The 24,797-nt window shown below is 45.0% G+C and overlaps 1 protein-coding gene across 1 annotated transcript in view; it reads left to right on the forward strand.

The window, feature by feature from the left end:
* LOC118785494 (mannosyl-oligosaccharide 1,2-alpha-mannosidase IB-like) overlaps nt 1–24,797 on the forward strand; it is a 202,404-nt gene that overhangs the window by 30,903 nt on the left and 146,704 nt on the right. Inside the window, exon 2 of the mRNA XM_036540183.1 lies at nt 3,670–3,928. Within this exon, the coding sequence (XP_036396076.1) occupies nt 3,670–3,928 (259 nt within the window). The remainder of the gene's footprint in view (nt 1–3,669; nt 3,929–24,797) is intronic.

The raw sequence follows: 24,797 nt of genomic DNA on the forward strand, positions 1-24,797 counted from the left end.
TTCCAAATATCAATCAACAAGATTCAATGCTGTAACGTTCGTACCATACCATACAAACGGACGATGTACAACCGCAACCCGCTTGCTCTGAAGCTGATTCTACCTCACCCGTTTTCCGATCCCTTTTTAAAGGACGCCAAGTTCAGTTTCCTGTGGTATTAACTAACCTGTAATAGGTGTGAAAATCACGTCATCACCCCGCTTAAAACAGGAAGAACAACCTGACAAGATGCAAATCCACGATACAGCCGCATCTGACAGATACATTTTAATACACACGATTTAAAATAGTTAAAAATGACGCTGCACACTATCTTGCTACATGTGCACACTGTATTTAACTGTCTACAACTTTATACTGAAATAAGATATGAAGATGTAATGAATGCAAAATATGTACCCAAGACTTCTATCTTTCATTTGGTATGACATTTATACCACTGTGATGTATTGTGCCAAGTCTATGTAAGAAAGAATGAAAAGTGTGACAACATACCCCGCTCTCCCCTATGCTATAAGTTACAAGTTTGACATTACACATTTAACAAATAGTAGGCTAATGTATATTAATTCTTTCAAATGATACATTCAAAAAAATGTACCCTAATGCACACCCCTTCTCAATTACAGTCGTCGTTTAAGCAACCGTTCACGAAGTTAAACGTCAGCGCGCTTGCGGTTGCACTGTATGTCGGAACCTCGCGGCAAAGCTGAAAATACCCGTTTGCCGCTTTGATGTTTCTTCATTTGGCCTCATCATCATCAAGGAAGTCGAGTAATTAAAATAAAAAAATTGCAGCACAGAGTTTGCACTTAACAGTATTTCCGCTAACTTTATCACAGTCCTTCCACACGGTACCCTGCTTTTGTATGAGCTGTCCATTTTTTACATAAATGACTTAGGAGCAAATGGGCTCCTAGAATCTCCCCGCAGCTTCAGAAAAAGCGTGGATGCGCAGGCTAGATTTAAGGTTTGATATTTTATACTTTATGCTGAAAATTCAGCCTAAATGATGTATCAATTCGCTTTATTTCTTACGTAATGATTGCCATCGTTAGTTGGATAATTGAATGCTTTTGAAATAGCGATAGGCATCTGTTGCGTAGCCAAAATAAGATAACCATAGAGAAATTTACCCACAACGTCAAAATTAGCCCCCTTTGAGTAGGTCCTATCTCTCTCTCGTACATCGTCTCATTAGAACGAACACACCCTTGCTCTTACGCTGCAGCTAAAATGTGACCCTCACAGATAATCTGTAATGCCAAATGTGGTCATTGTAGTTATTGCAATTTTAGTTTATTTTTATCTTTGAGAAAGAATTTTCATTTGATCTTTTTGCTCTTTATTTAACTTTATGCCTGAAAACATAAAGAGGGGGTAAAGAGGGTTTGTAATTAAGTCCATGTTGTCACAGCCTATTTATTTTCACACCAAAGAAAAAAGTCATTCAAATATCGGCCTGAAATATCAATATCGACCCCTAATAGGGTCATTACATATTTATATATTCATACCTGCTAATGACTACCGACAACCTGTCTGCAAGTAAAGCAAATTAATCCAAAAACTGTCAGTACTACGAGGGTGTGAGTGTTTGTGAATGCCTGTTTAAAGTTGCAAGGTACTGTCGCACTCCTACAAAGATGCTATGGTTTGCTGTATTAAGACCCAGGCTGAGAGTGAGTGTTAACTGTCTCTTTGAGGGCACTGAAATGTTGACATGAAGTGAAATTCACTGCTCATAGAAATAGGGATAAGGTAGACTTATTGAAATATAATGCACCATAAACAGAGAGCAGTGTAAAAATGCCAGATGAAAGAATTCTGATAGTTTTAAAGCACACCACCTATGTTTTCATATGTTAAACGTGGGTGAAATAACAGCTGTGTTTAGTCGATAAGCCTTTTCCATTATTATCCCTTACACTCTCATTTTGGAAATGGGAGCTGACTTGCCCCCAGGTTTTAAGGATGTTCCAGTCCATGGTTAGAGTGGTGAGGTGACTCAGAATCTCAGATAAGTTCTAATTGAGGGGGAAAGTGATGTTGACTTTGGGGAAGGGATCTTTGCAAGAGCATTCCACAAAGCTCTGATTTTAGATTTGTCTATCAAGCAGGAAGTAGCAAGTCAGTAGGAAGTCATGTGCTCAGGCCCGGTTCTAGATTTCCCCAATGGGGGGGGGGGGGCAATCGTAGTTTTGGGGTGGGCAATTTTTATTCACCAATGCATAATTTTCTTTTTTTATATCATTAGCCAGAGCAATTGAGAAAAACTGTAAATATCAGGCTACCTGAAGTAATTATGAACTAACTATATATACATGAACTACGAACATCATGTGTCAATGCGGAGTGGGCACGGAAAATGCACTACTTGAGCTCGGCACTTCATGCGAAGGCGTCGGACCCAGTGCCTTTGATTCTGGAGCAGCTGCCACTGCATTAGCAGAAAGTTGTTAAATAGGAGCCAGAAATCGCTGCTTGGCTGTTCAACTGTAACTATGCAGGATATCAGAAGTCCTCCACGTAATTTAGCCAGGTGAGAAATTATTTAAATTGAAAGCAGACTAGCACAGAAAGCTAACATTAGGCAATAATCTCTAGCGAACTACATCAGATAATGTTATTTGACACTATTCACACCTTGGAATTATAACCAGACACTTTCTAAGTAAGGAATAAAGCACAACTGGCGGTGCAGTTCTATGGAAATAAACCACGAGGCCAAGGGGCTGTTAACCACCCTGAAGTGAAATAATGGGGAAGTGAATAATGCACACCCCTCCAGCCAATCAGCAACAAGTATTTAACCAAGCTGTGGTGTAAACTTGTTTAAATAAAGCCATTTGAACCTGCAACTGTGTGTCCCAAAAGTTTACAAAATCTAACGTTAAAGGGCTAAAAATAATTTCAGAAAATACTAATATGTTAATATTATTTTTATCATTGTTGTTATTTAGGGGTGCTGTGATGAAATTTAGGTGTCCTAAATTAGGTGTCGCCAATGTCCTAAATCCCACCAGAAACGCCCCTTATACTGCACAATACAAAACCAATAATAGTAAGTAGGAGCCCGGAGCAGGGATAGGAAACAAATAGAAAACAGTGAATAGTGGATGTTAAGTGCAGGAATGGAAGCATAAAGGCAAAGGCGGGATCAGAGGGGGGAAGAAGGATGCATGTGTGTAATAAGGAAAAATCCCGGCAGATAAGCACTATGGCAGCATACCTAGGGGACGAGAGGGCCAGCATGATCATGAGGGTGACCCTAAGGCAGTCAACACCAGCCCACAGCCGGATCATCTGAACACAGAGTACCCAGGCCATGATGTAGTGACAGCAGTGACCACTTAGTCCACCAGAGACTCTACGATCAATGTCAGCAGCGTGCCGTCTCCCTCAACTAAAGGATTTGAAATAAAGATACATTTTTAGCCGAGACTTAAAGGCAGAGAGAGAGTCTGCTCCCAGGACTTCAACACTCCCAGGACTTCAACACACTACACTTGCTCATGCTGAGTGTGCAGTTTTTTAATTTAAGCGCTGAGTGTGCAGCTTTGGCAAGTGGCCAATGTGTGCTGTCGGCCTGTGCAAAATCCGTTTTTTCCCCTCTTCTTTGCTGTCCCAATTCCTGTTTAATGGTCACTTCCTCTTTCTGTGTACAGGGAGGAAGAGGAGAACCTGCGGAGCAAGATTCACGCGGACCATGAGCGGGTGCTGGAGGAGGCTAAGGAGAAGCTGAGTAAGTCTCGCGAGGAGCTGCGAGCGGACATCCAGACAGAGAAGAGCAAGGTGGCACAGGACATGAAGAAGAAGGACAGCAGCCAGTCCCCTCCCCCTGTTCCCATGCCCAAGCTGGTAGGGTTCAATGACGGAGACCCAGGGGACCCTGAGGTGAAGGAGAAGCGGGACAAGATCCGAGAGGTAGGGAGCTGAGGGGCGCTTCCCGTTTAGGAAGCTATGAGCTCATTAAGAGCATATCTGCCATGCGCGTCGCTTACAGACCGAGTCTCAGGTCTTCCTAGGTCACAGGAAATCTGAATATGCTGGAAATGCCAGAGGTTCCTTCTGTTGCTTACATAATATGTGAATTAAGTACATTGTACAGTCTTTGAAGAGCAGGGGATAAACAGCCTGTCATTAAACTTTAGGACACTTAGTCTAAGGATCTATTCATATGAGTACCTAGACATTGAATGGGATGGAAATTATTCTCAATATTATAAAAGATAAAAGCATGGTGACAGACGTTTGCGGCAGGCAAGCTCAATCATAGACACATTTTGACAATACAAATCTGTGGCGTTTAAGGTTGTAAAGTTTAAGCTTCAGGTTGTATGCCCTTTGGCAGCACTCCCATTTTGGCAGTGTGTCTCACAATGGTACTGCATTTCAACAGTGTTGGTAATGTGTTACTATCTGTGCACCATTGAACATACTAGTGTAAGTCGCTCTGGATAAGAGTGTCTGCCGAATAGCTAAATGTCTAGTGCATGCTGTGTTACAGAATATAAACTGCGGATTGATGAGGAAGGAAACTAAGATTCAAAAGGTGGAGTTTGCCTTTATATTCTGTATTCTGTGTACTTGGTAGAGAGTGTTGCAAATGCTGAATTGAATGCCCGCTTGATGATGGACATTGGTTTAGAGTGGACACTTGCACACCCACTACACCTTGGTTTTTATGGGTGTGTTAATCTCATCATCTGTACCCTTATCAGGAAATTATTACCAAGGAATCTGTGCAACACAGAAGGAGAGGGAATTTTTGGTAGGAAGCTACTACCTAAGTGGGTCCTCATGTTTATGCTTGTATGACAGCAAAGGGAACAACAGAATGCATCAGTCCCACTGCAGACAAATCAAACAGCAGAGGTGGGGTTTCAGCCTTGGCTACGGGTTTTAATGTGCAAACTTAACTTAAACTTAATGGGGCTGTCAGGAGTGACACTATGCCCAAATAGTTCGCCCTCCTAGGGATCCGCCCGCCACAAGAATGCCAGGACAAGGTGAGTAGGATAGCAACTCTTTATTCTTTTTTTAAAAAAAAAACACAAATTTAACAACAACAACACAATTCATAAAATCTGAGACGCCGCTATCCCTCTCCCAGCGAAGCCCTTCCCCCTATCCTTCTGTCCACCCCTGTCTGCCCTCCCCGGCTACAAACTTCAATTCAATTCTTTTCAATTCAATTCATTTTTATTTGTATAGCGCTTTTTACAACACAAGTTGTCACAAAGCAGCTTTACATTGTTCCCAGGCCTGAGACCCCCTGAGAGCAAGCCAACAAGGCAACAGTGGCAAGGAAAAACTCCCTATCAGGAAGAAACCTTGAGCAGAACCGGGCTCATGGGGGGGGCCCATCTGCTTCTGGCCGGCACCGGGCAGATAGAGTTAGACACAAAATTATGCAATGTACATTTGTTATTGACAAACAATAGCAGTTAACAGTAGAGTGATTATAAGAATGTCTCCTAGGATGTCCGGGTCGTGGAATGCAGTTGGCTTTGATGGGCAGGGCAGCGAGGTAGCAGGACTGGAAAACGAGATGAGACGCTTGGGCTACAGCTCCGGACAGGAGCCCAGAGCAGGGAATAGGAAGCAAACAGAAAACAGTGGTTAGTGGATGATAAGAATGGCAGGGATGTAGAACAGAGAGGCAGGAGAGGAGGGGCAGAGAAAAAGGTGTGCAACAAGGAAAGACCCCGGCAGGCTAACATTATGGCAGCATACCTAGGGGATGGGAGGCAAGGGACCGGCATAGTCATGAGGGCGACCCTAAGACAGTCAACACCAGATCACGGCACAGGGTCCATGAAAGCAATGACCACTTAGTCCACCAGAGACTCTATGATCCACGCCAGCACCAGGCCATGTCCCTCAGCTGAAGGATTTACTATATAGATATGTTTTGAGCCTAGACTTAAAGGTGGAGAGAGAGTCTGTTCCCCGAATCTCAGAGGGTAAACTGTTCCACAGGAGAGGGGCTTGATAGGCATTTTGGGAGCGAAGGGCTCTCTGCGGAAGATATGGATGAAGAAGGTCCTTAAGATAGGGGGGGGCAAGCCCATTTAAAGCCTTAAATGTGAGTAAGAGTATTTTAAAAATGATCCGGTATTTAATAGGTAGCCAATGGAGAGAGGCCAGAACTGGGGTGATGTGCTCAAAGCGTTTAGTTTTAGTTAAGATTCGAGCAGCTGCATTTTGCACCAGCTGAAGGGGTTTTAATGAGACGTTTGCACATCCTGACAAGAGGGCATTACAGTAGTCTAATCTGGATGTTACAAAGGCATGGATTAGTTTTTCAGCATCGTTAATTGATACGATTTTCCTGATTTTAGCAATATTTCTCAGATGGAAGAAGGCAGTCCTAGAGGTGTTAGTTATGTGAGTTTCAAAGGAGAGCTCGGGATCAATAACAACACCAAGGTCTTTGATGGCTGCACTCGGGGCAAGGGAGACACCATCAAGGTCCAATGTAAAATGAGTGAGTTTGCTCCTGATTGAATTTTGGCCTATGACCAATATTTCGGTTTTGTCCGGGTTGAGGAGGAAAAAGTTTCGGGCCATCCAATTCTTTACATCTGTTAGGCAGGCCTCCATGTTTGAAATATTCAGAGGGACATCGGGTTTGACTGATATGTATAACTGAGTGTCATCTGCGTAACAGTGGAAATTAATGTCATGTTTATGGATGATATCGAGGCAACATGTATAACGAGAAGAGCAGAGGTCCAAGCACAGATCCTTGAGGTATACCATATTTTACTCTGGAACGAGCGGAGGATTCGTTGTTGATGGAGACAAACTGATATCGTTCTGATAGATAAGATCTAAACCAAGATAGGGCATGTCCACTTACGCCAACCAGGTTTTCGAGGCGGTCAAGGAGGATACAATGATCGATGGTATCAAAGGCTGCACTTAGGTCTAGTAGCACAAGAAGAGAGATACAGCCATTGTCACTGGCACTTTCAGGAGAGCGGTTTCCGTACTGTGGTGAGGTCTAAATCCGGACTGGAAAACTTCCAAAATGTTGTTAGAGTGTAAAAAGGCACAGAGTTGCTTTGATACCGCTTTTTCCAGAATTTTTGAGAGGAATGGAAGGTTCGAGATGGGCCTATAGTTTGACAAGTCATTGGGATCAAGATTAGGCTTTTTCAGAATAGGCTTGATAACTGCTACTTTGAAGGGCTGAGGTACGTGTCCAGACATAAGAGAGGCATTGATAAGATTTAATAGTGGTGTGCCAATTGCTGGCAATAGCTGTTTTAGGAAGCCAGTTGGTATGGGGTCAAGTTGGCTGGTAGAGTTATTAGATGAATTGAGAAGAGAAGAAAAGTCGCCAAATTCAATGGGTGTAAAAGAGTCAAAGCGCGAGGCGGGCCTAATAGACATGTCTACATAATCTGGAACGGGACTGGCCAGGCAGGAACCAGAAGTTGATGAGAATTTTTGTATTGTGTCTCTTATCTTTAAGATTTTACTGTCAAAGAAGTTCATGAAGTCACTGCTACTATAAATTGCTGGTATGGTAGGGTTAACTGATGCAGGACTCTTGGTTAATCTGGCGATAGTGCTAAACAGGTACCTAGGATTGTCCTTGTTTCTCTCAATAAGAGTAGAGAAATATTTGGATCTGGTAGCTGTGAGGGCATGCTTGTAATTTAGGAGACTTTCCTTCCACGCCAGGAGAAAAACCTGTAGTTTGGTGGAGCGCCATTTTCTTTCGAGTTTTCGTGTGGCTTGTTTGAGAGCACGAGTATGGTCGTTATACCAAGGTGCTAGCTTCTTGTCTGTGATTTTCTTCCTTTTGAGGGGAGCAACGGCATCTAGAGTTTTACGCAAAGTAGAGTCGATTCTGTCCGCGAGTAGATTAATTTCAGTTGAGCTGGGGTTTGAACATAAACTAGAGGAGATTTCGTTGTGCAGGTAGTATGATGTAGGGAGCTCGTTGATAAAGGCATTTGCTGTAAGAGAGCAAAACGTGCGCCTGGAAGAAAATCTAGGCTCAGAGTATGTGAAGCACCTTAGTGGTAAATTGAAAGAGATGAGATAGTGGTCGGATAACACAGGATTGTGTGGCATGATTTCCACCTGGTTAATGTCTGCTCCATATGTGAGGACCAAATCAAGAGTATGGTTGCGGTAATGTGTGGGTTTGTCCACAGCTTGATAGAGTCCAATGGATTCGATGATGGACAAAAATGCTGTTCTGAACGGGTCATGTTCATTATCCATATGGACATTAAAGTCGCCTACTATTACAGCTTTTTCTATATTGACAACCAGGTCAGATAGAAAATTGGCAAATTCCGATAAGAAAACACTGTAAGGGCCAGGTGGCCTGTAAACTATAACAAGGGTAAATAGCTGAAATGCAGTCTTGTCAGGATGTGCAAAGCTAAGTACTAATAGTTCAAATGAATGGAAGTTATAGCCAGGTTTAAGGGTGGCACAGAGTTTGGAGCTGTGTACAGCAGCAACGCCGCCACCTCTACCAGTAGGTCGAGGGACCTGGTGATTACAATAACTGGGAGGAGTTGATTCGTTGAGAGCAACAAAGTCATTAGGTTTAAGCCATGTTTCAGTCAGGCATAAGATATCAAATTTGTGATCAGTAATCAATTCGTTTATTAATAAAGCTTTAGGTTGTAGCGATCTGATATTTATTAACCCAATCTTAAGGACCATTTGTCTACAGGTAGTACTTTCAGGTTTGGCAGACTTAATTTTTATCAAATTATCAGCACAAATGCCCCTACTGGATGTTTTTAAGAAGTTTGGGACGGAGGGTCGTGGAACAGACACTGTCTCTATGGGATTTTTAAGTGGTGGTTCCAGGGAAAAAGCAGACAACTGTGTAGGACAGAAAGTCTGCTGCCTGGCCTTGGCCCTGATAAGTCAAGGTTTAGTGGAATTCAGACTATGATCTATGTTACTAGAGATGATAGCTGCACCCTCCCTCGAGGGATGGATGCCATCTCGTTTTAAAAGACCAGGCCTCCCCCAAAACTTGTGCCAATTATCTATAAAACCCACGTTGTTAGAGGGGCACCATTCAGACAACCAACGATTAAGTGACGTTAATCTGCTATAGATCTCGTCACCGCGCCGCATGGGGATGGGGCCAGAGAAAATTACTGAATCCGACATTTGTTTGGCAATCCTGCACACCGACTTAATAGATAACTTTGTTACTTCCGATTGCCTCATGCGAACATCGTTAGCGCCAACGTGAATAACAATTTTTGAGTATTTCGCTTTACTTTTACCTTTAGCTTTAGCCAGCACTTTCAAATTGGCTTCAATGTCGGAAGCTCTGGCTCCAGGAATGCAATTGACTATGGTCGTTGGTGTCTCTACGTTCACATTTCTAAGAATAGAATCGCCAATAATCAGGGCTCTTTTAACAGGTTTCTCAGCAGGTGTGTTACTGAGGGGGGAGAACCTGTTGGAAACGTGAACCGAGGGTTGGTGGTGCACCGGGGGCTTGCGCTTGCGTCTATTTTCCCGAACCGTAACCCACTCGCCTTGCTGCGAAGGCTCTGCCGGGGTTGAACTAGGGGAAAGGCTACTGAAAAGGATTCGATAAACTTTTCACTAGCTTTAATCTCGTATAAGGTGCGGATGCGTGCTTCTAATTCTGCTACCTTCTCCGTCAACCTAGTGTTAAGCTCGCATTTAACACAGGTGAAGTTGGTCGTAATGGCGGAGAAGGAATAACTAAACATGTTACACACAGAGTAGGGGAGACAGCGAGAGGGAGGAGAGCTAAGGATTGGAGAAACAGAGCTGCGAGAAGCCATCGTACGTAACTAGTGGCTACTTACGTAGTTTTTGCGAGGGTGTGGAAAAGTAGTGTCGGCGAGTACTCCGGGTTTGGGTCCTGGTTGGGTCCTAACCGATCGGCGTCTTGCGTCTGGCGTTCGGGGACGAGCAACAGGAAGTGCGGGGAACGAGCAACAGGTGAGGAGCAGCAGGTAGCGAGCGAGAGCGAGAGCGTCTGGAGCGAGAGCAAGAGCGTCTGGAGCGAGAGCAGGCGGGAACGCTACCCAACCGCTCACACCAAAAAAGGAAGAAAAGAAAAAAAGAAAAAAGGAAGAAAAGAAAAAAAGAAAAAAAGGAATCCCCACACACACACAAACTTAGCCTCACTGCAAACACCCGTGATCTGGCGTCCCCGCCCACCTGGACACCAGGAGAGAGAGGACTGCTCAATTCCACCACCGGGGGGGGAAGTGCTGCCGCTGCGGGGGAGGCTCCTCACACGCACGCACACCACACAAGACGTACAAAACGAACGAAAATATAAATGGGGACGTAGCTCAGCCCGCGCCACACTGCCGGGCTTCGCCTACATCCCAAAAAAACAAAAAAAAATTAAACTCCAGACAAGGCCCCCGCGTCACTCCTGCGGGGGCTGGCGGCTCCGGCGGCGACCCACGTCTTCTCCCCGGTAGTAACTCCGCTGGCTCCGCGGGATCACACTGAGGGAGACACAGAGCAGCAGCCGGTCAGCCCTCCCTTTCCACCCCGTGCTGGTGACTCACGCACTCTTGAGGTTCCGCGGTGCCACCTCCCTTCCAGCTAGGGGATCCACCTCCCCAGCACGCGCTTCCAAGGGGTGGGGGCTCTCTTCGACCCCGGCTGCGTCCGGAACCAAGCGATGTTTTCCCCGCTCCCTCAGGGATTCACCACTGGAGCCCCTTCGGTCGCCGCTCTTCTGAAGCCGCCTAAGACGCACAAACACACTCGCACATCCAGCACACCAAAGCAAAAGAACCGAAAGAAAAATTAAACAAAACAAACTCAAAACCCGCTCTGGGTCGCGACTCCCAGAGCTCAAAAGAAAAAAAACAGCAAACCAAAATAACAAACCCTAAACTCAGCCGTGCCGGCACGTTCAAAAGAAAAGAAAAAAATAAAAAAAAACCTGGCTCCACGCTAAAACCCCGTGTGGCAACCTCCGTCAGCGTCTCTGGCGCGCTACTCCCACTCACCTGCCTAAATAGTCCCGGCGAAATTGCTTACAGACAGGCAACAGGTGCAGAGCACACACCAGGCAGCGAACACCGTCAATTGCCAATTATTCAATCCCGAGCCCCCTCGCTCTCCCAGGGAGTGCAGCGCGATCATGTCAGGAGGAACTCCTGACAGGACTTCCTCTGTCAAAGCACTTCCAGCCTGTTTCACCTGTGAACAGCACTCAAAGTGCAACCGATACGGCTTCAGAAAAAATAAGCAGCTGTCTGAGATGGAGTCATTATGCACGTTTGAGATTGTGTTGTACTTGCAAATGAGAGGAGCTCAGATTGACTGGCTCATCAAGCCAATGTTTAGAAGCTTTATGGCTTTATGATTTGCACCAGAAGTTCTTCTGCAGAGGCGGCGTCATTCTCCAGGTTGTGTATATGACGGTATAGTATTTGTTTGCCTAGCGAGCAGCCTTTCTCAGAGGGACTTACATTGGCTTTTTGCTTATTATCCATTATCAGAGCGGCAGTAGGCACATGTTTCACAAACATGATGCCAAACATATCAGAAATAACGCAGGAGAGCGACCATCGATGACAGAGTGTGTTATTTCCTGAGCTGAATGCAACTGGCTGTGTGCACAGGAGTGGATTGCACAAACACAGGCAGCAACTGAGGGCGTACTCACTCTAAGCCCAGTTGCCTTGTACCATGCCCGAGCACGATTGTCCCCCCTCTCCACTCCCCCGCTGGCCTTAGCTCACGTTGCACTTAATGTTCCGGGCCCAAGCACGCTTACTTCAACACGATGCAACTTTTTGTGTTGAAGAAAAGTGCTCTCACACAGCACATTGGAGTTCACGATTGTACTTACTTTGTGCCTTATTTGGAGTCGTTTTGGGCACTGTGACACATGGCCCTCTCACATGCCTTATAGATTTATTGATTATGCAACACAGCGATTTACAGTTAATTGTGCTGCACGTATAAGAAGATTTTTATGGAGGCAGCTGACGTTTCAGTCATTATGCTAAGGGACAGACCAATATTTTGTGTCAGATGCTCGGGCACGGTTAGCAATCACACTAGATGCGTACCGTGCCCAAGTCCAACTGAACCGTGCCCGAGCTCACCTCTTCAAGTGGGCCCAGGCATGGTTCAGCGTACCATGCCCGGGCACGGTACAGAGCGATCACACTAGTCAAACGAACTGGACTTTGGGGGTCAAATGTGCTCGGGCACGGTACAGATCACCTAGTGTGAGTACATTCTGAGTGTCCTCTGTGCCTGCTTAGTGTTAGATAGATAGATAGATAGATAGATACTTTATTCATCCCCTTGGGGAAATTTGGGTGTCCCATAGCTCATGTGAGGTAGGTCAGAGACAATACAATACAGTACAATACAATACAAGTATTATTGCACAGACAAAACAAACATTATTGCACAGAGTCCAGTGGGTGAGGGTGGTGGGTACGGAGAGAGGGAGGGAGGGAGAGAGAGAGAGAGGGAGAGGGAGGGGGAGAGAGAGAGAGAGAGAGAGAGAGAGAGAGAGAGAGAGAGAGAGAGAGGGAGGGAGGGAGAGAGCTGTCAGCTATTGGCTCTTGGCTATTGGCCATTGGCTGAAGTATTGTACAGCCTGATGGCAGTGGGTACAAAGGATCTCCTGAACCGTTCAGTCCTGCAGCGCAGCAAGGTGAGCCGTCCGCTGCAGCTGCTTCTCTGGCCTGCCAGGTTATTGTGGAGGGGGTGGTTGTCATTGTCCAGGATGGCCTGCACCTTACTCTGTGTACATCTCTCCACCACAGTCCCCAGTGAGTCCAACCTCCTGCGAAGCGCTGAGCCAGCCTTTTTCACCAGCTTGTCCAGCCGCCAAGTATCCTTGTTTTTCATGCTGCCTCCCCAGCAGACCGCAGCATAAAAGAGGACACTTGCCACCACTGACTGGTAAAACATGTGCAGCATTTTACTGCAGACGTCAAATGACCTAAGCCTTCATAGGAAAGACGAAGGCTCTGCCCCTTCCGGTAAAGGTCATCTGTGTTCAGTGACCAGTCCAGCTTATTGTCCAGATGCACACCTAGGTATTTGTAGGTCTGCACCACCTCAATGTCTACCCTGCAAATGTTGACTAGCTGAAGAGGAGGCTTAGACCTGCAAAAATCCACCACCATCTCCTTGGTCTTGGAGGTGTTCAGTAGGAGGCAGTTCTTTTCACTCCAGTCACTGAAGACCTTCGTCAGTCCCCTGTACTCCCCTTCCTGCCCACTCCTGATACACGCCACAAGGAGGAGGACACGGGGAGGAGCTCAAGCAGGGGGAGCTGCTGCAATAAGGGGACGCAGCTGCTGAAGTGGTGGGAGAGTGAACGGGTGGGGCTGTACAGGCTGGGGCAGGGCAGACATTGGCCGCAGTGTCAAACCTGTTGTAGAACTGGTTGAGCTCATTGGCCCTGTCCACATCCCCAGCTGTTGCCTGGCTATTCTTATTTTTGTAGCCAGTGATGGTCCTCATTCCCTTCCACACCTCTCTGGTGTTGTTGTGCTGCAGCTTGCTCTCTACTTTCCTTCTATAGTCCTCCTTTGCCATCTTTAATCTCCTCTTCAGCTCATGTTGCACATGCTTGAGCTTCTCCCTGTCTCCATCCCTAAAGGTCTCCTTCTTCTGGTTGAGGAGTGCCTTGATGTCACCGGTGATCCATGGTTTGTTGTTGGGGAAACAGCGTACAGTCCTTCCTGGTATAACAGTGTCCCAACAGAAGTTAATGTTGCCAGTGGTGCAGTCAACCATTCTGTCAATGTCAATGTCCATGCTGTTCCCCTGTGTCTCCAGCAGTACTACATTCCAATCCGTGTACTCAAAGCAGTCCCTTAGAGACTCGCTCGCCTCTGGTGACCACTTCCTGAATGAGCGGGTGGTTGCAGGCTGCCTCAGTACACAGGGTTTGTAAGAAGGCTGGAGAAACACCAGATTGTGATCTGACCTGCCAAGTGGTGGTAGAGTTGAAGCACTGTAAGCCTCCTTGATGTTGGCATACAACCGATCAAGTGTTTTATTTTCCCTGGTCGCACAGTCAACAAACTGTAAATCCAGTCAGGTGGGAGGTGAGGGTGACGTGATTGAAATCCCCTGATATTGCAATGAATGCGTCGGGGTGTTGGGTCTGTATTCTCGCAACAATCTTGTGGATGACATCACACGCCAGTGCAGCCCCTGCTTGCGGTGAAATGTAAACAACAATGGCGACGATGTGAGAGAACTCCCTCAGTACATAGTAAGGTCTAAGGCTTACTGCCAAAAGTTCAATATCCTGACAGCAGAACTTCTTCACTGTAATGTGACTGGGGTTACACCATCTATTAACAAACAAAACAAGTCCCCCACCTTTGTTTTTTCCGCTAGCTCTCGCATCTCTGTCCGCTCGTACCATAGAGAAGCCGGGTAGATCCACACAGGAGTTGGGGATGTTGTTGTTTAACCAGGTCTCAGTAAAACATATGAGACTACACTCACGGTACGCTCTCTGGTTCTTCACAAGTGCCTCAAGCTCCTCACTTTTGTTGGGCAAAGAGTTGACATTCCCCATGAGGATCAATGGTAGAAAAGGCTTATATCTCCATCTCTTAGCCTTTAGCTTAGCACCGGCCCTATATCCATGGTACAGCTTCTTCATCTCAGCCGGGATGGGGTGTTTGACTCCGGGTCTGTTCCGTCACAATGCGGTCAATTGTGTACACTGCTTTCCCTGCAGTTGTATCCATCGACAGTCGGGTAACACACAAAAATAAAAAAATGAAACCGTGAAAAGAAATAACAATAAAATAAATAAAGATAAAGCCGTGAAACACAGAATAATGCCAAGCACGCAATACGCTACTCCTTAAACACACACAAAGGTAGTGTTTAAGGAGTTCTGTCTAATACGGAACTACTGACGTGTTTTAACCCTAGGAATGACCTGGCTGACGCGCTAGACTTGACGTTGCTAAATTCGCGAAACCTACCACATTGTTCAGCAAAGAGTCTGCAGACGGTTCTTTAGTGTTAAAGCAATCCTCATTTATTCCACACCAGTTGCAGATAACTCTCAATATCCATTCCCAAAACACCAAACTAAACAAACTCGCGGTATAGCTTACAGCAGGCATGAGCTTAGCATAAGCCCAGCGTGAGCCTAGCGGTCAAAAACCCTTTGCCCTTCCGGGGTCAAACACCTAACCACAACATTAAACTTGGCTACCTATATACCTGAGCACCCCAATTAATAACAGTGACACCCAGTGTACAGAAAGAAAATTACAACTAAATTATCAGCAACATTTGTCTCCTACACACTGGCCCCTAATTGTTAAATGCCAGGCAGACATAACAATTCAAACAAATGAAACAAAAGGAACCAAAACATCACAATACACCATGTCATAGTCAAGGTAAGCACACACATAAATTCACACCCCATGAAGTAAACAGAGTTTTGTCACAGGCCTTTCAATGATACTAGATTTTTTCTGTAACCTCACAGAATGTACAAGACCATGTTTATCAGGAAAGACCTCCAGAACCCTGGCAAGTGGCCAGGAACCACGAGGAGCTGAAGACTCCATAATTACAACAATATCTCCCACACTCAAACTCCTTTTCTTCTGGTTCCACTTTTGCCTCTCTTGGAGTAAGGGCAGGTACTCCTGCACCCATCTCTTCCAGAACAAATCTGGAAGGTACTGCACCTGTCTCCATCGCCTTCTTACATACAAGTCGTGAGGCTCAAACACTCCAGGCGGCAATGCTGGTTTTCCCTTCAACAGAAGTAAGTGGTTAGGAGTGAGCGGCTCCAAGTCATTTGGATCATCAGAAAGCTTTGTAAGTGGTCGATCATTCAAAATGGCCTCCACTTCACAGAATACCGTATGCAGCCCATCATCGTCCAATATCTGCTGTCGTAAGACAGAACTGAGGACCCTTCTCACCAGGCGAATCATCCTCTCCCAGACACCACCATGGTGTGAGCCTGCTGGTGGATTAAAACTCCAATGAATTCCAACTTGTGAGAGGACTCCTTCAATCCGATGATGGTTCAAATTAGCAAGGGCCTCCTTCAGTTCCCTGTCTACCCCAATGAAGTTGGTGCCATTGTCAGATGTTAGATGTGCCACTTGTCCTCTCCTACTTATAAAGCGCCGCAAAGCATTGATGCAGGCATCTGTCTCCAAAGAAGATGCTACCTCAAGATGAATAGCTCTGCTTACCATACAGGTAAATATGATTCCATAACGCTTGCAGGTTCCTCTTCCCTTTCTTACTTCCACAGGTCCAAAGTAATCCACTCCTGTATTGGTGAAAGGTGGTAGATCAGGAAGGATTCTACTTTGTGGACGATCTGCCATCTTTTGTTCCAATGGTCATCCATTGTAGCGTTTACAGAAGCTGCATTCAGCAATCACCTTTCTGACAGCTGTATTGGCCTTAGTAATCCAAAACCTTTTCCTTGCCACTGACAACGTGTGAGTGCGTCCAGCATGGCCCAGACTCTGATGTATCTGCTTGAGAATGAGCATTGAGATGTACTGCTCCTTGGAGAGGATGAGTGGATGTTTGGCTTCCTCAAGCATCGCTCCTCTGCTCAATCTCCCTCCAACTCTCAAGAGTCCATTATCCAAGACTGGGTCCAACCTGTATATGGAACTCTGGCGACTCACTGCCGCTTTCTTAGAGGACAATGATGCAATCTCCTCACTGAATTGCAGCTGCTGGCAATAGCGAATAATTGCAACCTCTGCCTCCAACAGATTGTCCAGTGTCAAGGTGTCACTCCTAGATGTCATAGTTACCCTTTGACCATCAGCCTGCCTTGAACTAATCTGACTGGTCTCCTCTAGATGGCTAGCCACTGGCTCCTCCAGCTGCCTTCTCTGGCGAACCTGCTCCAATAACATAGCCTTTAGCCTAAGGAACCAAGCAGCTGCCCTCTTAAGTCTCTTCCAGTCAGAAAAATAACTGATGAGTTAGTCAGTAGGCTTAGAGGTGTCACACACATTGATGGCATTTGAGGCCACCTCCCCTTTGACCTCTTGGTCATCAGAATCCAAACAAACATCCAACACAGTATTGGGCCAATCCTCCTCATGCCTCCAAAGAAATGCAGGACCTTCCAGCCACCTGCTACTCTTCAGGAAGTCCACCACCTTCAGGAAGTCCACCACCTCTTGATGCATCATCTGCTGGATTGTCTTTGGAACAGACATGTCTCCACTGTGAAGGTTCAGATGCCTCCCTGATGGTTGAGATTCTGTTGGCCACAAATGTGTGAAACCATCTGTCCTTATTATTGATGTATTTCAACACTTCCAAAAGACTGAATCCTCCAACTTCAAATTCAGCATTAAGTCCACTCGTACAGCAAGGGCTGCCGCTGTCAACTCAAGTCGGGGAATAGTTACAGCCTTCAATGGTGTCACTCTAGCTTTGCCAAGCAGAAAGGAGACCTGGATTTGATTTCCTTATTTAACATCCTCAAGTATGTCACAGTCCCATATCCACCTTCACTCGCATCGGCGAAGTGATGTAGTTGGGCATGTTGGACCTCTCCAAAGTCCACTGGCTTGATGCATCTGGCCACATCAAATGCTACCAGTAGCTCCAAGTCCTCCAACTATCTTTTCCACTGGCATAAGATGTCTGGTGGTAAAGCATCATCCCATGCACAACCTCTTCTACAGAGTTCCTGCTGCATCATCTTGGCAGGTAAAGTGACTGGTGCCAAGAAACCCAGAGGATCATACACCGAACTGGTGATTAACAGCATACCCCTTCTGGTAAGAGACTGTAGTTTCACATCCATCTTAAACTTGAAAGAGTCTGTCTCCACACACCACTGTAGACCTAGAGCTCTCTCTACTGGAAGTTTGTCTAGGTCCAAATCCAACTCCTTTAGGTCCTTGGCCCTTTGCTCCTCTGCAATAGCCTGCAGGACAACACGGCTGCTGCTAATCCATTTCTCTAAGGTGAAACCTCCCTTCTGGCACAAAGCAGTAAGGTCTTGGATCATCTGGATTGCATCTCCTTCAGTGGCTGAACTCTTCAAACAGTCGTCTACATAGAAGTTCTGCTTGACAGCTTGAAATACGTCCACATCAAACCCTGACAGATGGTCGTCAGCACTTTTCCTCAGTGCGTAACTTGCACAACTTGGAGAGGACGTGGCCCCAAACAAGTGCACAGTCATCCTGTACTCCACAAGGTCCTTAGTGACATCTCCATTGGGCCACCAGAGAAAGCGAAGAAAATCCCGATCTTCATGAGCAACCTTTACCTGGAGGAACATGGCCTGAATGTCACCCATGTACGCCACAGGTTCCTCTCTGAAGCGAACAAGGACTCCAAGCAGTGAGCTGGTAAGATTAGGACCCTGCAAGAGTTCGCTGTTCAAAGATGCTCCTTGAAAGGTGGCACCACAGTCAAACACCACCCGAAGGGATCCTTTCCTTGGATGGTGGACAGCATGATGGGGAATGTACCACACTTTCCCTGGCTTGCACTGCAGTTGCTGCTGAGGTACATGCTCTGCATAGGTGTTACAGATTAGCTTATTCATGTACCCTGCATACTCCTGGTGCAAGCATCCATCATTCAGGAATCTCCTTTTCAAGCCATGCATCCTTTGCTTCGCGACAGCAAGATTATTAGGAAAAAAGACATATTGGTTCTTAAAGGGCAACTTTAAACAATACCTCCCATCTTACAGCACTGCTGAACACTCCATGATCGCATTAGTTCCTATTAACAGGTCAACATTTATGGTTGGGATGGGCACCTTTGACAAGTAAGGCCATTTAGCCAAGTCTTCAGATGTTACCATATTGTCCACAGTGACTGGCATCTCCTCCTGTGTAAGTACCTCAGGGAGACCATAGAAATTACTGCTGTCCAGATCAGACACCTCCAAACCAGTCAAAGAATAAGCTGGAACAACCCTTTCTTGCCCCATTATCCGCAACAGGAAACTGGTTCTTCTACCAGTAATGTTCAGCTTCTGCATTAGGTGTTCAGTACAGAATGTGGCCGAACTACCAGGATCCAGAAAAGCATAGGTTGTTATGATGTGGTTTCCTTTTGCAGACTTCACCTTGACAGAAAGGATGGATAACACACATTGGCCCTTACTGACCCCTGTATGTCCACATGTGTCCACAGACACCTCCTTTAATTTCTCCTGAGCCATTTGCCTTTTGATGTGAAGCACGGAGGGGTGAGTTTGACCACAAACTTTACATGTTAAGCGCCTGTCACAGTCCTTGCTCATGTGACCGACACGTAAGCATGCAAAGCAAACTCCCCTATCCCTCAGAAAGAGAATTTTGTCCTTGTGCTTCTTTCCTTTGAACTGCTTACACTCCTCCATTGGGTGGCGACGAGCACAGCAAGGGCATCTCACTTTTTGAGCCTTTCCCGGGTCTGAAGTTAACTCCTTTCCTTCCTCAGACACGTCCATAGATGTCACAGCAGTGGCCACAATTCTTCTTTTTACTTGGTTTCTGGGCTGTAATTCAGTCCTACTGAGAGTTTTTATCCCAGTTGCACCAGATGATGGATCCTGTATGTCACCAAACAGAGGGTCAGATAGGATTTTGACATGGCGTTCAATAAACTGGACAAGATCAGTGATGTGAGCTCTGTGGTTAGTTACTTCCATGATGTCATGTGCTTTAGTTCTCCATTGCTCTCTCATTTTAAATGGCAGTTTTGAGACAATGGTCCTTATGTTTACAGGCATGTCCAGTTCCTGCACATATTGTAGCTCTTCTATTACGTTACAGCAACCACGCAAGAATTAGGACTAGGCTTGAAGTGCTTTTACATCCTCAGACTTAATTGTTTGCCAGGCCAAGGCCCTTTTCATATAAGCAGTTTGGATTGCTAAAGTGTTCCTGCAGAAGACCCTTCGCCACTGCATAGCCACGCTCAGGCACCATATGCTGACAGCTACGCACCAACTCTTGTGGCTGTCCTCTGGTGAACTGCTCTATGTAATACAAACAGTCTGCACTTCCTGCCTTTTCCTGTACTCCTTGTTCAAAGGCTTTCATGAATGCTCTGTATTGGAGAGGATCCCCATCAAATGTGGGAATCTCTCGTAGTGGCAGAGATGACAAACGATGCTTTTGCACCAGGGCCGCTGTGATATCATTTTGCCTTTGCATAATTGCAAGTATGTCTTTGGATGGACTTCCACTGATTGGATGGTATACAAATTGCCTTTCCTCATCCTCTTGCTGCAGAATTTTTCGCTGGTATTGAAAGTCAGAGGTTTTCCAGCTGTAGCTCATTGGGCCTGTGCTGATGTTTTGACAGGTTGTGTGTACGGAGCTACAAGTACTTGTTGCCGCCCTGCATGCGAAGAATTAAAAAAATAAAATAGATATAAAATTAAATAAAAATAAAACCATGAAGCACAGAACAACGCTGAACACATTAAAAACACTTAATACGCTTTAAAAACACAAACACAAAGTTAGTGTGTACGGAGCTACAAGGACTTGCTGCCGCTCCGCATGGTGCACACTCACATTTGTGGCAGCAACAGGGAAATAATGGTCCCTCTGTTTGATACCCACAAACCCCGGGAAGTGAATAATGTTATTCCCCTTTGCAGGATAACCAGCAGACAGAACAGCAGATGCTCTCACCTACCTTTCAGTGTAGGGGTCTAACCCCCACCACAAACCCAGTCCAACTACTTCTCATGCCCCTCAGAGAGTAGCTACCCCAGTGGGTGGGTGCAAGGGTCAGGGGGTGGGTGATAGGGTTGACAGCTTTCCGGTCAAGTCACTCTAAGGGTGCGCTTGAGTAACAGGCATGATTGGATGAGTTGGGGGAAGCTCAAGGTATAAAATCACCTAGCTTTCACCTGATTTCACCAGACCCAGATCAGGGTTTCTGTTAGCCAGTAATTACTGGTTTTTGCCTGGTAAAATTTACAAAAAAACCGATGAATTAAAAACTTGCCGGTCAAAATGTCCGGTAATAATGCTCATACAAAACGTAGCTATAACAAAGGCTATCCCTAACAGGACATTTGTGTTTTGACAGCCAAACAGCCTATTAACAGCCTACAGTACTTTTTTCCCCCAAAAGGGTGCCCTCTTTTATTGCATGATACTTGCTACTAGGCCCACTACTGTTCAACTTTGAAGCAATTTATCAGTCTCTCTGCAGAATCAAATTAAGACGGTGCTGTGAATTCGTCTGGAGGAGGAGAGAGTGACGAGGCTTAAATGTTGAATGTTAAATGTTAAGGCAGTGTGACACACGTTGCTGAAACAAATGATCCAACATTTTGGTTCCAGTCAAACATGGAAGAGAAGCTTATTGTGTCAGTGTCGGGTTTCCCCATAATCTACAATTTGTCTCTTGATACGTACAGAGATATAAATAAAAAAGATGCATGGAGAAGGGTGTCCGAAATTGCGGAGATGCCTGGTATACATATTCATATATATGTGCACTGCAGTCACAGCTTTTTAGCTTTAACTTTAAAACAGTGCCCAACCACTACCTAGCTACCTAACTAGCTAGCTAGCTAAACTGACCCGCAACACTTGCTCACGAATGCAATGTAATTTAGCGCAATTCAAAAGAAACGTAATTGTTCATGTGCGCATGACTGTACAAGCCTTCGGCCTTTTCTTTAGTGATTTTCACAATTTCCAGTGACTCTGCATTTGTAAATTTGTGTTCCCTTTAGAGCTTTTTAAACATCTCTCCAAATATAGAAAGCTGCTATATAGTATTTCATATCTCATTCTTATCTAATTGATATTGAAGCATAATCTAATCGGATTGAATCAAATCATTAGCTTGTGAATCGGAATTGAATCAGGGCATCTGTGCCAATACCCAGCCCTAGTGGAAATTGCCCATCCACAGCTTGGACAATAAGAGCAGTCTCTGAAGTCTGGTGTTGGCCCTTCCATAGCTCAGACTGTAGGAGCAGTCTCTCAAGTCAGGAGGCCTTCCCATAGCTTACACTGTGTTAGCCTTTCCAAAGCTCAGACTGTAAAATCAGTCTCAGAAGTCCCCTAGCCTTTGCATAGCTTAGCTTTGGCTGCAGGCTATGGGATGGAAAAGAGATTCGTGCTGAACCGGATAGACCAGATTCGGCTTGAAATTGTGCCAGTCTGGCCAGTCAGTTCTGTGGTGTAAAAGGGTTATGACAGTGATCTGTGGAAGTCTGGGGTGCTCTCATGTCTGTTGTGCCAGCATTTCCTATCTTTGTTGACATCTATATTACTGCAGGGTAGTGACTATTGAGGGAATATTGATTGTCGGTCAGTATGAGCTTTGCTTCTGTGGGAAGACAGTGCACTGTATGCTAAACAGGCATTCTGAGGACAGCTAAATCAGTTGGGGAGGGCCTTATGGAAAAGAAAAGCTAGGGGATGAGAATGGAGAATGGACAGATAAAGAAAAACAGACAGAAGGTTAATTGTCATGGTATCATTTATTACTTTATATAACGGACTTAAGTTTCTGTGTTGCAGCTAGCCTAGTTCCTGTTTTGTTAGCATCATTGATCACATGACTCATATTTGAACCAGGAAGTTCAACACTCTTGCTCTCTACATGTGACAGTTCTCATGTGTTCCCTTCTATCCAATTATGTTTTGCCTTAAAGAGCCTTTGCTTGTAAGTTTTTCTGCATCAATTGTTCTTTCTATAGTACGTGTAAGCTGTTGAAATGTATGCTGCTCATGCAGACTTGATAAATGCTGAGCTGGTCAAGTTAGTTAGCTAGCCTTATGCTACTGTGTTAGTGAATGCACTGGATGTAAATGATATGTACCTAGCTTTATGCTAATGTTCGCTATTTTCATTGTGTAAGTGAGTTACGTCACATACACTTATCAAAGGTAGCGGGAACAATAAGGATGTTTCCTCATTTGTAATTTCATGTTTAGTTTCAGTTTTACAAAAAAGGATTCATTGGCACTGAAGACAACAATAAATCAGTTCAACTTTACTTCTGTGTCTGAAGTTTCTTTGAATCGCCTTGTTCGCTATCTGTTGAATTGTGCTAAGAAAACGCACAGGGAGGACATAATATTAATGGACAGTGGATAGTTAATGGATAGTTTACGGTAGATGGAAACCCAGATTCCCCAGTTTTATAAAAATGTAGATGGTTTCCTTTTAGCCCTCAGTTTGTCATGGCAACAAGCTCACAATAAAACTAAGGATTCACTTGATCCCTAAATCAGTCTAATCTCAAGTGATGGGGCAGAACATATTTATTTACTTTAGGTTTGGGGAAACAGCACACGTTCAGTTCACAGCCTTATAAACTGACTTATTGCCTTGCATTAGTGTTCAGCCAGCTGTTGTATTTTTTTAGACACCAACAGAGTTGACTCATCTTTCAGACAGTATCAGGTCATTGACAGTAAATGTCACTTGAAGGTAATGTAAACTGCCCATCAACAAAGGAGTTGTGGTACTAACTTTCTAGACACCTGTTTGTGCAATATCTGCGTTACTCTAAACACTTTTCAATGAAGCTATATGTCATACCAGTGAAATACCAGAAAAAGTAAAGATTGCCCAATGTACAGATTATCTTTTTTCTTTGCTGACAAAAAAAAAAAACAGACAGAGCACTTAGCTACTGTACAGTGTGGTTGGACAAATAAGTATATACATGTATGTAGATAAGTGTAACTCACTGCCTTTTTAGAATAAATGTTATATTATGTGTGGTGTGCTTTTAACAGGCTTTCGGTGTTAGGCCACGCTGCACCCATTCCTAAGAACAAAAAGGGTATTTTTAACCATGATAATGCATGCTTTTCATGTTTAAATATTGAAAATGAATCAAATATCATTTTGTACATGTTTTGTTGCCATAATGAGAAGCCACCATTGATGTTTTTTTTATTTGTTTTCAAATTCATTATTTATTATTTTTGCCCAGGGTCAGAAATCATTTGAAATGGCTCACATAGATCAATTCTTCATTGAGGCCATGAAGATAACCATTTTCCCCTGAGTCTCAGTGCGTGATTACTGGCAGTGCAGTTTGGGTAAATCAATAAGGAAAGCTAAACTTTAAATCGGTGTTAAAAGGCTGGAGTGTAAAGATCTGGGGCACACTGGAGTGCATCGAGGAGGCTTTGGTTGCTAACGGCAGGGTTATAAGGGCCTGTGCTTCTCTCAGTGACAGGGTAGACTGTGCCATTAATTGTTTGAATTATGCTCCAAACTTTCAAAATGGTGTGATTGCCTGGCTTATCCTTGTACGTTTCAGAGGTTGTTGCTAACTTGGCAAACCGGTATTGAGCAAGATCATCTTTCCTGTCCAAATCTTTCCTGTAAGCTGATGGCACATGCCCAGTGGCCTGAGGCAGTGCAGTCAGTCACACAATGGGAGCTCCGACCCCAGTGTGAAGTGTGGAAATAATGGCCTTTTACCATTGTAGTGATAACGGGCCATATGTGAGCCTTAAGGAACTGCATGTAACCGTGCATGTTCTCTGCAAGGAGGGGGAGTTTAGTTTAACAGTGGTTTAACCTCAGTTTCACAAGGTGATGGTTTCTTCACTGTTAGGAAAGGGCAGAGATGGGGAGTCGCTGATGGTGCAGGGGAGATATATTTGTGAATGTGGCTCAGTCTGATGGAGCACCATTCAACATGGAATGGCTTCATTCACTTTTTTTAAATCAGGTAGTGAAAGGAGTTTGTAATTACAAGACCTGCGGTGACATCAAACCTGGTGAGCTTCCTACATTTTTAACCTAAGGACAAAAGGTAGATTGTGAACGG

Source organism: Megalops cyprinoides, chromosome 11 (genome assembly GCF_013368585.1).
Source record: "Megalops cyprinoides isolate fMegCyp1 chromosome 11, fMegCyp1.pri, whole genome shotgun sequence".
Classification (NCBI taxonomy): Eukaryota; Metazoa; Chordata; class Actinopteri; order Elopiformes; family Megalopidae; genus Megalops; species Megalops cyprinoides.